The sequence below is a fragment of the Eulemur rufifrons genome, chromosome 9 (genome assembly GCF_041146395.1).
Source record: "Eulemur rufifrons isolate Redbay chromosome 9, OSU_ERuf_1, whole genome shotgun sequence".
Classification (NCBI taxonomy): domain Eukaryota; kingdom Metazoa; phylum Chordata; class Mammalia; order Primates; family Lemuridae; genus Eulemur; species Eulemur rufifrons.
The window spans coordinates 38,475,812-38,490,063 of NC_090991.1; the positions used below are offsets into that span (position 1 = coordinate 38,475,812).

The window sequence follows — 14,252 nt, forward strand, 5'->3', positions numbered from 1 at the left end:
GATGACCTGAGGGTCAAGTGAGGATGGACAGGGGGACATTGGGGTTGGAAACTATTATGGGGTGGCAGGGCAGGAAGGCCTCACATTCCTGATGGGCCTCAAATTTAGACAGCTGATGCTTTCTGAATAAGGCTATAGCATAGCCATTGTAATGAGTTATCTCACTTGATTGTTCACAGTCAGTTACAGATTGAACTTCTTGTTCTATTACTTTCCCCTTCTCATTACTGCACTTGTAAAAACAAACAAACAAACAAAACCAACCCAAAACCTTTTATTTTTATTTATTTATTTTGAGACAGAGTCTCGCTCTGTTGGCTGGGCTAGAGTGCCGTGGCGTCAGCCTAGCTCACAGCAACCTCAAACTCTGGTGTTTAAGCAATCCTTCTGCCTCAGCCTCCCCAGTAGTTGGGACTACAGGCTTGTGCCACCATGCCCGGCTAATTTTTTTCTGTATATATTTTTAGTTGTCCAAATCATTTCTTTCTATTTTTAGTAGAGACGGGGTCTCACTAGGATTATAGGCATGAGCCACCGTGCCCGGCCCAAAAAACTTTTAACACAAAATTACCACAGAGCACTTCAGTGCCTTGGGGAGGGGCGAGAGGTGGAGACATGTGGATTGCGACAGGGGATGAGGAAACTTTTGAGGGTGATGGCCACGTTCATTCTCTCGATTGTGGAGGAGCATACACACATTAACACTTATTGAACTGCACACTGTAAATATGTGCAGTTTACTTTACATCTCAACGAAGTTTTAAAAGTATCACACATTTTCTATCTCATTTTTCCATTTCTTTATTTTTAATTTGTGAGGAGCCTCAAAAAATAGAAGCAGTCTTGGCAGGGAAGGAGTGTCATGATTTCTGGTACAATGTGGCAATTCTTTTGCCTCGGCCTCCTCCTCCCCCATCCCGTGCAAATGAAAGTTGTCTATGTACATGAGGTACCTCCAGGGTTGAGTTGTGGCCCTCCACTTGCTTCCTCATTTGGGGAGCCTAAGTCAGCCTGGGCACCCAGGGCTCCTCTGAGGCTGGTCACCTCGGTGCCCAGAGCTGGTGACTCAGGAAGGAGGGGTCCGGACCCAGGGTTTGTCCAGGGAAACGTGATGGCTGCTGTGGACTACCCTGCCCCCTGCAGCCTGAGCGGGGCACTGCAGCGACAAGGTGGTCAGTCCAGGGAGAGGTCCTGCAGGCTCTGGGCACAGTGCTGCAGAAAGTCGAAGTCAGGCACAGGAAAGGGCACACAGGACCACTTTTTGGCCTGGATCCGCCCTTGAGGGGTCTGCAGCAGCATGCAGCGGACTTTGAGCGCCGGCAGCTTCACGGACTTGTAGATTATCTGCATACCCCAGCCCTGGGGGTGGGACAGAGAGGGTAGGGTCTAGATCTCTGCCTTCAAACTGGGCTTCTCTCCTCATATTGGAGTTCCATGAATACAGGGCCTGCATCTCCCACTGAGACTGAGAGTTAGCATCTCCATCACACTGTGGGCTCCCTTAGACAAGGGCAGGACCTCCTCAGACTGGGGATGCCTGGGGCAGGGTTGTCCCCCAATCCTGGTGAGGGCTCCCTGAGGGCCTCTGAAGACTGGGGCTGAGGGGTCTGGTGCTTAGGACATGGCCCAAGTACTTGCCTCCCCGCAGTTCCTGCAGCGAATGGCACCCCCGGGCTTCCAGTCCTTGAAGACTCTGTTGATGACCACAGGCTCCCGGGAGACAGTGTAGTAGATCCTGGAGAGGAATGGGGGTGGCCACAGACCTCATTGACACCCCCTGCCCCTGCCCCCAGATCTCATGCCCTCCTGCTGCCTGAGCCTCCGCCCCAGGGCCAGGAAGTCCAGTCTTCTGCAAGTTCTGCTTATGCTGCCTCCATTGCACCCCCTTCTGCCCAAGTTCAGGCCTGAGCATCGCCCACCTGGATGAGCTCCAGTCTTTCAATGGATCTCCCAGGCTCATCCTCACCCCCCAAACTGTCCTTCCACTGACTGCTAGAGGGATCTGAAATGTCAATCTGCTCTGACATTCCCTTGCTCAAAATCCATCCAAGATTTCTAACTGGGGAGCCTCCTGGATAAAAGGCTAAACATTGAGGCCTGACCTTCAAGATCTAGTCTGTCTACTCCTGAATCTCATTATTCACAGTCCCTTCCTCACAGGTCACCTGGAGTCACCCTGTCCTCTGCTTTCCATTGTCCTTACCTGCACTCATCTATTTTTAATCTTTTCACATTCAAACCCAGCCCACCATCAAGACCTAGCTGAGATGCCACCTCCTCAAATGAGAGAACCTATGCGAAGATCCTTGGCACAGTGGCCTGGCACACAGTGGGTACCGAGCAAATAGTCACTTAATGAATGGATGCAGGATGGGGGAAGGTTACTGTCTAGGAGACAGAGCATGGGGGGTGGTTCAGGGACAGCCAGCTTCTTCTGATGTCCTCAGAGCAGCTAGGACCAGGGGGCCAGTGTGTGGCCTGTCAGCATTTGGTATCCTGAATTCCAGTCCTTATTCAACCACATATGGCTGTGGGAACTTGGGCAAGCCCCTCTAAGCCTCTATTTCCTCACCTATAAAATGGGGATCGATACAAAACCTGTCTAACCAGACTATTGTGAAAATGCAATATCAGTACTTGTTAAAATGCTTTCACCTCCCAAAGCTTCAAAGCACTTCCTGGGTGGGACGGATTCTTAGTCCCCATCCCACACCTCCTCCCCCCATCCTGTCGGCCCCTTCCACAGGTCTCACGAGAAGTTGGGGTTCACATTGACGTGGTGGGCACCCTCCACCTTCTTCAGGTCACTCCCGTGGCCCACGGCCACCAGGCAGTTGATGCAGAGTAGCTGCACGTGCTCTGCGGAGAACTGCTGCCGCCGACTGTCCCGCTGGGCCGCCTGGGCTGCCCGCTTGACCAGGGCTGCCTGCTGCAGATCCCGGATCTGGGGTGGGAGGGGACACCTGGGTATGGCTGGGACCTAGGAGAATGCTCTCAGGAAGACAAAGGGCTACCAAAGACCTCAGATCATTTATACCCAGAAGGGACTTTCCTTACCCCTCCATGGAGCTTTCAGAAGCAGCTCAGTGGAGAAGAACATTATGAGAGCGGAGGCAATAGTGGGTGGGGGGCAAGTTTTCTTGCTGAATCTTTGTCCCATCTTTGGCAGATTTCAAACCTGCTTCCTGAGTCTGTCCTGTGGCATCATTAATAATAATTATGCTGGGACAACAGGGGTAACCATGGACCACCGGACAAGGCTGGATGACAGTGACCCTGCCTCAGGGCCACTGATGGTAGACGTCCTGGTTCTGGACTTATCTCATGTGTGTGTCTTTGTTTGCCCCCTGCCTGGTTCCAGAAGGGCTGGAAGGCAGCTCTCGCAGATACACAAGGTATCTGGTGGCAAGGATAAATTCAAAGCCGAGAACAAGACCTGTTCCCAAGGCCTTTTGGAGACCAGCCACTGCCTTCTCTGGTGGCCCCAGCCCTGGCCTCTGTCCTTCCCTGTCTTCACACCTTCCTCAGGTGGCCCAACTTAGCCTTGAGAGGTAGAGGGCCTGGAAGAGTGCAGGTGTGCAGTCAGCACCCTCCCTGCAGGGCGTGCCAGCTGCCCGCCTGCAGACCTTGGCCTGGTACTCGGCCTGGTCCATGTTCTGTACGGCAGCCACTGCCTGCTCCATCAGCGTCTCCAGTGCCTCGTTGGTCAGCTCCCGCCGCAGCTCCCGACTGCCCTCAGCCGCTACAAAGGAGTACACGCTCTGATCCGCCCGGGCACGGCCCCTTGCCTGGGGAGGGAGATAGGGAGGGTCCTGAGTGGGGCTGGAGTCCCGCACAGGATCCTACAAGGGCCGCTTCAGGGAGGGGCGATGTTTGAGCACCTGGACCATGGAGATCGTATTGGTCAGGAGCCCATAGCGCACCACCACGTTGCACTGGGGGATGTCCAGCCCTTCCTCTGCCACGCTTGTGGCCACCAGAAGGTTCAGAGCACCAGCCCGGAACTTCTGGATCACATCTTCCTGGTTCCTCTGAAGGGAAGGCGGGGAGTAGAAAGAGGCTGGCACATGAGGTGGCTTCAGCCCTACCCACCTGCCAGAGTGGCCTCTCCTGGTTCAGCACTTACTCACAATCTTGGTCCATGTCTCCCTAGGGACTTTGATTCCCACCTCTATCCCCAAGAACCCCCAGGATCTTGCCCGTCTTCCCAGGTAACCATCCGACCCCTATCTCCCCACTAGGGTCTTCTAAGGGAACCTGGCCCTTTATCCTAGGGACAACTCCCAGGCCCCATTCTTTTCCTGGGAAGGACCCCAGACTCCTGATCCTCTGCCCCAAGGAACCATATCACCCACATCTTTCCCTAAAGACCCCCAAGCCCCTGCCTCTCTGGCCCCCAAGGACCCCCAGACTGGGGGAACCTTCAGCCCTGGGGATCTCAGTGTCCGCGCCTCTCTCCCAGCTCTCTGTGTGGGGATATTCAACCCCCTCCCTCCCCCAGGGTCTCCCTGCCCCCATCTCTGTGTGCAAAAGACCCTGTCCCTCCTTCTGTCCTAGGGAAATCCCTCAGTATCTTTCCCCAAAGCCCACACCTGGGTCATGGGGGTGCTTTGGCTGTTGTTCCCGGCCCCAATCAGCAGCTGGGCTCTAATGTCCATGGTCTGCAGGCCCGGCTGCTGCTGGAGCCAGAGCAGGAGTGAGCGCGCGCTCTGGCGGGTACGGGTGAAGATGATGCCCCGGGGGCTGTTGGGGCTCGAGAACTGCTTTTGAAGGATCTTTTCCAATATCTCCAGTTTTGGATTCTCTGGGCCGTGAGTTGCCAAGTGGGCCAGCGCACTCCTGTGGTCTGCCAAAAACCCCAAAGCAGAGGCACAAGACTCAGGTCTGGGGGTGGGTGAAGCACCAGGAGCGGTGCTCACAGGAAGGGGACGGCAGGAGTTTGGAGGGGCTGCGGGGAGGACACCCATTCCTGCTTAGTTCCCCCAGAGCAGGTACCAAGAGCACATTTACGGACACCCTGCGCCACACTCACTCTCAAGGCTGGCCTTATACCAGGGGCGCACGGTACAGAATCCTTCGCTCACATACCTCAGACCAGCACCCCTCTTCAACCCAGCCACCAAGGTGACCACGCAGTTCTTCACGCTGACCTCTGCCACCCAGGATTGACTCGACCTCAGGTCTGTTGAGCTATATTCACCCTCTGACCTTCAGCCTCACTCCCCCAGTCTAAAGGAACCACACACCCCAGACTTTCAGAGGCGATTCCAACTAAATGTTTTTTAAAAAATCTTTGTCAATAACGTCAATTAATTTTTGCAATTATGCAGACTTTCAGAAATGAGGAAATAAATCCGTCATATCCATGGCCTTGGATTTTGGTTAGAAAAACAGGTTCCCAGTACCCTCGCCGGCACCTTCCCATCCCTCGTGGGCACCTGAGCCCTGTCTGGCCTCTCACTGCTCATCCAGTTCCCATCACCCTGCCCCAGCACGGCCCTCACCATGGAACAGCGCCAGCAGCCAGCGCTCGGCACACAGGATCTGGGTTTTAGTGATGCGCTCCCTGTCGTAGAAATCCTGCAGCGTGTCCAGGGCGTCCACGGCGCGGACCGTGTCGTGGATGAGCAGCGCGTCGTTGTAGCGCCGCAGGTGAAGTGCATGCACGCGCCGCTGCTGCAGCCCGGCCTTCGCGGCTGCGGGCAAAGGGACCAGGTCTGAGCAGCCCACTGCCCCTTGCTCCGCCCCCGCCCCGCCCCCGAGCGGCTAGGCCCCTCCCTGAAAGTCCCGCCCCTGACGGCCCCAGCAACTTCCCCTGGCTGGAGGGCCACCTTCTCACCGTCCTGACTCAACTCCACCACTCGCTGCTCATAACTCTGCGTCCCAAAGTCCCGGCTCAACTCAGGCATCTCCAGGTGGTCATGGATTTGGCCCATGAGCTCCTTTAGCAAGTCCCCAAATGGATCCTGGGCAAGAGGAGTGAGGGTGTGAGGGGATTCCCATGCACCCTGGAGGATAGGCACCCAGTGGGAGAGCTAACCCCGGCTTGCACCGCACGCTACTGCCATCACCCGTCTGTCTCAGCTGAGAGGTGAGGGGCGAGGGCTCCAGAGGGAGGCCGGCTGGTATGGGCAGGAGTCCCGGCTGCAGGCAAGGGCCAGGTACCTGCACCCGACTCCTGCTCTCTCACCCGCTATGTCCCCTTGCGCCCTCTGCCCTGGGCACAGTGATGCCTAGTCCCTGTCCAGCCCTGTCACAGCAGATACCCGGCAGTGTCCACACTGAAGGAGAGGGCTTGGTACCGACTCAGTACAAAGTGTCCTGGCTCTGTGGTTTGCAGAGCACTTCACAGCACGTCAAGGGCTGTGACAGACAACCTTGATGCCTTCTGAGTCAATCCAAACAACAGGCTGTGGGCATGGGCTGCATCTGACCCATTTCACAGAAAGGAGAAATGGAGGCTCAGACAATAACCAAGTGCCCTGAAGTCAGAGAGCTAGTGAGGGTGGAGTCAGGGCTCAAGCTGAGGTGCCCTAAGTTCACACGGGACCCTACTCCCACCCCGTGCTCCTCCCCTCACACACCTGGCTGCGCCTGTTGCAGAGGTCATACTGTTTGCAGGGCTGCTGGTTGTGCTCCTGCAGCTGGGGGCGGGAGTTCTGGGGTGACATGATGCGCCACGTGTCCAAGTTGGCACACAGCTGGGGACAACAGAGAGGGCTTCACTGGAAAGAGGGGTCCGTGGGGACAGCAGACTTTTGGGGCAGGATGGATCCCAGCTGAGAAGAGCAGAGCCTGAGGCAGGGCCACTGGGGGTGTGGATTCATTCACTCTGTGCCAGCACTGTTCTAGGCGCTGGGCAGAGGCATGTAGGTTGGAGTTGGAGAGACAGATGACGAACCAGCAAAGAACAACAGAATGAGGAGTTTCAGACAGTGTTGACAAGCACTGAAGAGAATAATGGGATGGGATGGAAGAAAGTAAGAGCAGGTGATCAGGGAAGACTCTGAAGAGGTGGCATTTAAGCTGTTCAGTGAATGACAAGAAGGAGTCAGACGGGTAAAGTTCAAGGGGAAGAGCATGCCCGGCAAAAGGAATGGTAAGTGCAAAGTTCCTGAGATGAGAACAAGCCTGACATGTTCAAGATATAGAAAGGCCAGTGTAACTGTAGCACGAAGGGGAGGGGTGAGGGGCTCGGTCACATGGAACATTGTAAACCAGGGCAGAGAGCTGGGCATTTATTCTATGTGCCGTAAGAAGCCATTGGAGGCTGGACTCCTCCAAGGAGAGCCTGGGTAGGGCTTGTGGGAAGGGGTAGAGGCAGGGAGGTCCCTGATGGCCTGGTGGTGGGAGGGCCACAGGGGACAAGCTCACCTGTAGGATGTGGTCAATGGCCCCATCGAGCTTAGAGGCCCTGCCGGTGCCTGGGGAGGCTGTGAGACCCAGCACCTGGGGTATGGGGCATGCTCTCCAGAGTTTGTGCTCTAGGTACCGGCTCAGGATGACATTGTAGACAGTATCCTTGTGCGTGTGGTGACATTCATCCACTATGAGCAGGGAGAAGGCTGGGGGCACATGGGGAGGCCGTGACTGACGTTTGCAAAGCCCCTCCTCCCTGCAATTCATCCAAGAATCCCTTCTTCCTTCCACAACTTGCAGCCAGGCTCCAGGATGAAGAGCTAGGCAGGGATGGTTCCTCTCCATTTTACAAACTAGGAAACTGAGGCTCAGCTGGGGGAAGGGACTTGCCCAAGAGCCTGCACGGTAGCCAGGTCTGTTTCCACTCAAGCGCATGCTGGGTGGGGTTTGGTGAGTGGAAAACCTCTCGCTCCCACAAACACCTGTACTAGAGGAGGTGCCCCAGGTGCACATCCTTTCCCCCTGCCCACGGCTCTCACCGGTGAGCTCCACGTGCTCCTCCTCCTCAGTGCTAGTCAGTGCCATCTGCAGCAGCTCAGCCGTGCAGATGATCAGGTCGTGGCACCGGGCCAGGTGGCCAAAGCCAGCACGTGGCCCCATGTCTCCTCGCAGGGTTGTCATGGTCCAGCGTCCATCCAGCATGCGGCTGAACTCTTCACCATGCTGGGTCACCAGGTGCACCTGAAGGTAGAGAATGAGGTGGAGAGAGAAAGCTGGATCCAGGGCCAGGGGAGCGGAGAGGAGGTAAGGTGACCCTCAGGACATGGCTGGGACTGGGGCTGGGGTGAAAAGACAGGTGAGCTTAGGGATGGGCACAACAGCTCTGGAGTACTGAGGGGACTGAGAGCCACCTGAGATCTGCTGAGGGGAGGGCTGACCACTCACCCTATTGACCAACACAACGACCTTGGCTCCATTCACAGTCTCTAGATGCCTCTTGGCCACGTAAGCAGCTGCCCGGGTCTTCCCAGCGCCCGTGGGCAGCCATATGATGATATTCTTGCCCTCCAGGGCAGGCATGATCACCTCCCATTGATAGGGTCGCAGCTCCATTCTGGGAATGGCAAGGGACTCGCATTCATAGCACCTACCCGCCCCCCCACCCCTTCCAGCTCCTGGCCCTGGTGCAGAGACCTCCCTTTGCCCAGGACTCCACCCCTCTTGAGGGAGGGCAGGGAACCCTCAGGACCCAACAGGAACCAGCTCTGGCCAAGAGACGGGAGTAACACAGCCTATGATAAGGAAAAGCCCCATCTATAACTTGGAGCATCAGCCACCTGAGACCCCCCCCCCCACCCCTCACGGAAGACCCACATCAGCATAATACTAACCTATTACCTGGTGTATCTACATAACACTAAACCTATTACCTGGTTCATCAACTAACCTATTACCTGGCTCATCAACTAACCTATTAACTGGCAGCAAGTTAGCCACCTGAGACCCCCCCACCCCTAGGACCACACCAGCTTAACAAAAGTGGGAAAAATCGGGTAGATGGGGCTCGGAATTTGGTGGTGAGACCCCTCTGAGCCCGCCAGCGAATAAACTCTTTGATTCTCCAACTCTCCGTGTGCGCGGCCTGGTTTGTCCTGGGGACCACCCGCTGTAACACTTGCTGTAACATTTTGGTTCCCTGACCAGGAAAACCAACTGCGCTGGCCCCTTGAAGATACCGGTTCGGGCCAGGCACAGTGACCGACGGGACCTCGGTGACAAAAGCGAATGGGAGCCAACCGCCATTTTGCAGCATATCTTCACTCCTCAGTAGCTCCCACCGACCACGGAGTCCCAAACTCACCCGGACACGCCGGAAGGACGGACAAGTCAAATTGGGTCTGGAGGCATCGGAATAGGTAAGATCCCGGGACCCATCCGAGTCAGGCCCGTCAGACGACGGAAGAGGAGCTTGATCACCTCCTGAGCACAGGGAATTCCCAGGGGGGAATGTGTAACCTCTGCCTGTCTGAGTGAGTGAGTGAAGAGGGAATGCAGAGTGACTGTGGTTCCATGGCTATGGCTGCGGAACTTGAGTGGGTTCTCATCTGTGGTTCTGCAGCAGCCTCTTACAGCATAATTCCCCTAAAGGGAGCGACCAGGCCCGGGGTTTATATGGGCACACCTTTGCCAAGACTCACCTAAATTCCCGATAGGGACACAGCCAGGCGGACACCTGAGAGAAACCCCCTTTTGTGAAGAGTGACTTTGCAGTTCCACGGTTACGGCTATGGAACCTGAGTGGGTCCTCACCTGCGGTTCCGCAGGGGCATCTATGTCATAATGGTGATTCACTCCCCTAAAGGGAGCGACGAGGCCTGGGGTTTATACGGGCACACCTTTGCCAAGACGTGCCTAAGTTCCCGAGAGGGACGCAGCCAGGCAGACATCTGAGACAAACCACCTCCCTTTGTTAAGCTGCGACACCATTCCAGGGTCTAGGATGGGTAGCGTAGAATCTAAGCCTACAGTCCTTAAATGCATGTTAAAGAACTTTAAGAAGGGTTTCACAGGAGATCACGGCGTCATACTGAGTCCCAGTAGACGTAAGGTCCTCTGTGAACATGAATGGCCCACATTCGGGGTCGACTGGCCCACAACAGGAAGCTTAGACCTCCCCACTGTGTGAGCAGTTTGGAGAATCGCGACCGGGTCTCCCAGCCACCCTGACCAATTCCCTTACATATATTCATGGCTAGAGATTGCTCAGGCCATGCCCCCTTGGGTCCGGTTCTGTGCTAATAAGGGACAGAGCAGGCTTTTTGTGGCCCAAAGGACCAGAGACTCCAAACTGTCCAAACCCATCTATCAGGAAGCTCCTGAAGAGGATCCACCACCGCTGCCCTACAACCCTACTGTGACATCTCCTGAAGTGCCCCCGAATCCATCAGACACCTCGCCACTGTCAGTCTCCCCACGGCCAGTTCCAGACCAACCAGGTACCGGCACTCCCATCACCCGCTGGCTACGGTCAGCTCAGGCACCAAATTCAGCCCTCCAGATGCCCCTGCATGAGGTGCAAGGTCCGACGCAGATTACGGATGATGGGTCCGTTCAGCCAGTTCAGCCAGTCCTGTACTACCAGCCCTTCTCCACCACTGATCTTCTGAACTGGAAGCACCACACCCCACCTTACTCCGAAAAACCTCAGGCCCTCATTGACCTCCTGGAATCCATCTTTCAGACCCACCATCCCACTGGGGAAGACTGCCACCAGCTCCTTCTGACCCTTTTTAACACGGAAGAATGGCACCAGATTGTAGCTGGGACCTGGAGGTGGCTCCAAGACCATGCTCCAGCAGGGACCTTGGACATGGAGCAGTAGGCACAGAGAGCAGCGCCTGAGACCAACCTGGATTGGAATTTCAACTCCCCGAGTGGACACGAGGCACTTGGAAGGTATCAGGAAGCTCTCTCCTCCACAGGGTCTGGGAGAGAGCCAGAAAACCAACCAACATTAACAAAGTTGCTCTGATCACTCAGAAGCCGAAGTAATCACCGAGCGAATTCTATGAGTTCCTCTGTGAGGCCTACCAAGTCTACACACCCTTCCACTCAGAGGTGGCCGAAAATCAGAGGATGGTGAATGCCACATTTGTTGGGCAGTCCTGTACTGACATCCAACAGAAACTCCAGAAACTTGACGGGTTTGCAGGAACAAACATCACGCAGCTGATGGAAGCGAGGTGCCGACCAATAACATTCATGGTGGACACTGAGGCAGAATATTCAGTGGTGACAACCCCGGTGGCTCCGCTTACAAAGTGGGAAACCGCCATTGTGGGAGCCACTGGAACTCAAGTAGCTTGACCCTTCTGCCAATCCTGAATATGCCAGATGGGGGGCCACCAGATAAAACATGAATTTCTATACATGCCGGACTGCCCCATGCCCCTCCTAGGTCAAGATCTCCTGAGCAAACTGGAAGCCCAGATCACCTTCCACCCGGAAGGGACCGTAAGCCTCACGCTCGGCGTGCCAGAGAGTCTCATAATGGCGGTCACCCTGCCCTGGGAATCAGAATGGAAGCTGTACAATGAGGCCAAAGAGGAACAGAACCCGCCTGACTTTCGGCAGGATTTCCTGTTGGTATGGGCAGAGGACAACCCCTCCAGTCTTGCATGCCAACATGCACCCCTGGTGATCGAGATGAAACCAGGAGCCCAACCGACCAGGAGACGACAGTACCCCATCCCCAAGGAGGCTCGAGAGGGAATTCAGGAACACATCGGATAGGCTGGAGTGGGAGGGGATTTTGGTGCAGTGCCAATCCCCATGGAACACTCCCCTCCTGCCAGTCAAAATGCCCAACGGAGGTGGATACCGGCCCGTCCAAAACCTGTGACTGATTAATGAGGCTACAGAGACTCTCCACCCAATGGTACCGAATCCATACACCCTCCTGGGCCTCATTCCTCCTGATGCTGCCTGGTTCTCCTGCCTGGACTTAAAGGATGCCTTCTTCTACATGCAGCTCGCTCCGAAGAGCCAGCCCCTGTTCGCCTTCAAGTGGGAGGATCCTCAGACTAGAAGGAAAACCCAGCTGACCTGGATGAGACTACCACAGGGATTTAAAAATTCACCAACTCTATTCAGGGAGGCTCTAGCCACTGACCTTGGGGTTGTAGTGACCTTACTGGAGATTGGACTCTTCTCGGTATCTCCGGGAGATTGGACTAGACTGCAGAGGGCATCTCTAACTGTGGTATTTTGACTCATTATAGGATGTCTACTCCTGCCTCAGTCCCTACCCTCCTCCTGGTTGGGGCACTCGCCCTAACAACTATGGCAGAGAAATCCTGCCCTGAGGCTTGTTATGCTAGGACTTGGATCCCTTCACTAACGGGATTACTGGAGACCTATGGACCACAGGAGGTTTCACAGTCAGCACCTACATGCCAAAGACATGTTATAGTCAGGCTCAGGTGTGCCACAGCAGGGGAACCGCTGGCACTGGACTGGCATCATTACAAGTGATATTTGAACCTGTATAGCCCCAAGGGGCAAACCAGCTTGTTGGACTTACTACACCCACGGGGGGATGTCTGATGGGGGAGGAGTCCAAGACCAGGCTGGAATCCAACAGGTGGAAGACACAAAGGCTCAGCTAATTACGATAGCCTCAGTAACTGAGTCAACTTATAAGAGGCCAGATCTTACTGGCATACGAAAGATCGCTGAATCCCTGGAAACCTCTTCCCTGATAACCTGGTTCCTCAATATGACCCTCCAGGCCCTACCCAACCATACTTCATGTTGGGTCTCTTTACCCCTCCAGAAACAAGTCTATATTGGGGTCCCTGTGCCTCTGGGCTGGAACTCCAGCATCTTGATCCCAGGCCCAAACAAAATATCCCTGGTGAGCCGAGTAGCATACGATGTCCGCTTAGCCATAACTTCCCACCTGAATATCACTTGCATTGCTAATGCAGGAGAGAATGAAATGCTGGGATTCATGCCAGGTGAACACTGCAGAAATAACCAAACCTTACCCAGGAATGCCACTGCCACTTGCTCCTGGGATGGCATATTCTTTCTTTGTGGAGACATTGCCTACCTCTGCCTCCCAGGAAACTGGACCGGGACCTGCACCCAGGTCTTCCCAGATGTTTCTATCTTTAAAACCCAGCAACTGGAAGCTGCACTAAGCCCCCACCCAAACACCCAGAAAAAACGGGCCTTACTAGCATCAATCCTCTTAGGGGGAGGAATTGCTGCTGGGATGGGAGCAGGAGTAGGAGGCCTAGACACATCCCTGAGCATCTACCACAAGTCATCCCAGAACTAAATGAGGACATGGAACGAGCAGCAGATTCCCTGCTGTCTCCAGAGTCAACTGAACTCACTCGCGGCAGTGACCTTGCAGAACAGACGGGCCCTAGAACTACTCACTGCTGAAAAGGGGGGGCCTGTATATTCCTAGGGGAAGAGTGCTGCTCCTATATAAACCAGACAGGAGTAGAAACCACAAAAGTCAGGGAGCTAAGAGAAAAAATCAAGAAAAGAAACAAGGAATTAGAACAAACCTGGGGTTTCAACTTAGGACAATGGACTTCATGGCTACTATCTCTGACTGGGCCGCTAAGAACTATTCTCCTCCTTGTCACTCACTGTAGGCCCCTGCATACTGAAAGCGATTATAAAATTTGTAGAGACAGCTGTAACCCGGAGAGCAACAGCTCACATAATGGCCTTACGAGGCTGTCACCCACTGGGAAATGATGCCCTATTATAGATATATAAGGACATCAAAGGGGGGAATGATAAGGAAAACCTCCATCTAATACTTGGCGCATCAGCCACCTGAGACCCCCACCCCTCACGGAAGACCCGCATCAGCATAATACTAACCTACCTCACCTGCCCCATCAACTAACCTGGCGCATCAACATAATACTAACCTATTACCTGGCGGCGTGTTAGCCACCTGAGACCCCACCCCTCGGACCACCCCAACTTAATAAAAGTGGGAAAAATCAGGTAGACAGGGCTCAGAATTTGGTCGTAGACCCCTCTGAGCCAGACGGCAAATAGACTTAGATTCTTCGACTCTCCGTGTGCCGCTCGGTTTGTCCTTGGAACCACCCACTATAACGCTTGCTGTAACATCTACACCTGACCCCTGCCCAGGCTGGGTCTCACCTGTACCACCGGCTGGGACTGGCCCGGCAGCCCCACTTGGCGTAGCCTGCTAGCTCCCGGCTGCTAAGCTCTGCTCAGAGGTGGGAAACGGAAACTGAAACCGAGGGGAGGAGCCAGCCGAACCGACTGAGGAGTCTCCCGTTTCTGCCCGCAGTAAAAGAACCGTGTACGCTAAGAGAAAAGCGCTCTCCTCT

At 54.9% G+C, this 14,252-nt stretch overlaps 1 protein-coding gene across 6 annotated transcripts; it reads right to left on the reverse strand.

The window, feature by feature from the left end:
• Positions 1–796: 796 nt before the first annotated feature.
• DHX58 (DExH-box helicase 58) lies at positions 797–14,113 on the reverse strand. 6 transcript variants are annotated; one of them, XM_069482533.1, is made up of 13 exons: positions 14,059–14,113; positions 8,305–8,473; positions 7,899–8,100; positions 7,375–7,565; positions 6,585–6,701; positions 5,840–5,966; positions 5,505–5,696; positions 4,593–4,846; positions 3,882–4,031; positions 3,627–3,788; positions 2,754–2,944; positions 1,639–1,735; positions 797–1,359 (listed from the first exon to the last, which is right to left on the reverse strand). In XM_069482533.1, the coding sequence occupies exons 2-13, from the start codon at positions 8,470–8,472 to the stop codon at positions 1,174–1,176; spliced, it is 2,037 nt and encodes a 678-aa protein (XP_069338634.1). In that variant the 5' UTR covers position 8,473; positions 14,059–14,113; the 3' UTR covers positions 797–1,173. The 6 variants fall into 6 exon arrangements, with proteins under 6 accessions (XP_069338634.1, XP_069338630.1, XP_069338632.1 ...); XM_069482529.1 differs by having other exon boundaries at positions 8,305–10,844; positions 14,059–14,111; XM_069482531.1 differs by having other exon boundaries at positions 8,305–9,385; positions 14,059–14,106.
• Between the last annotated feature and the right edge of the window lie 139 nt (positions 14,114–14,252).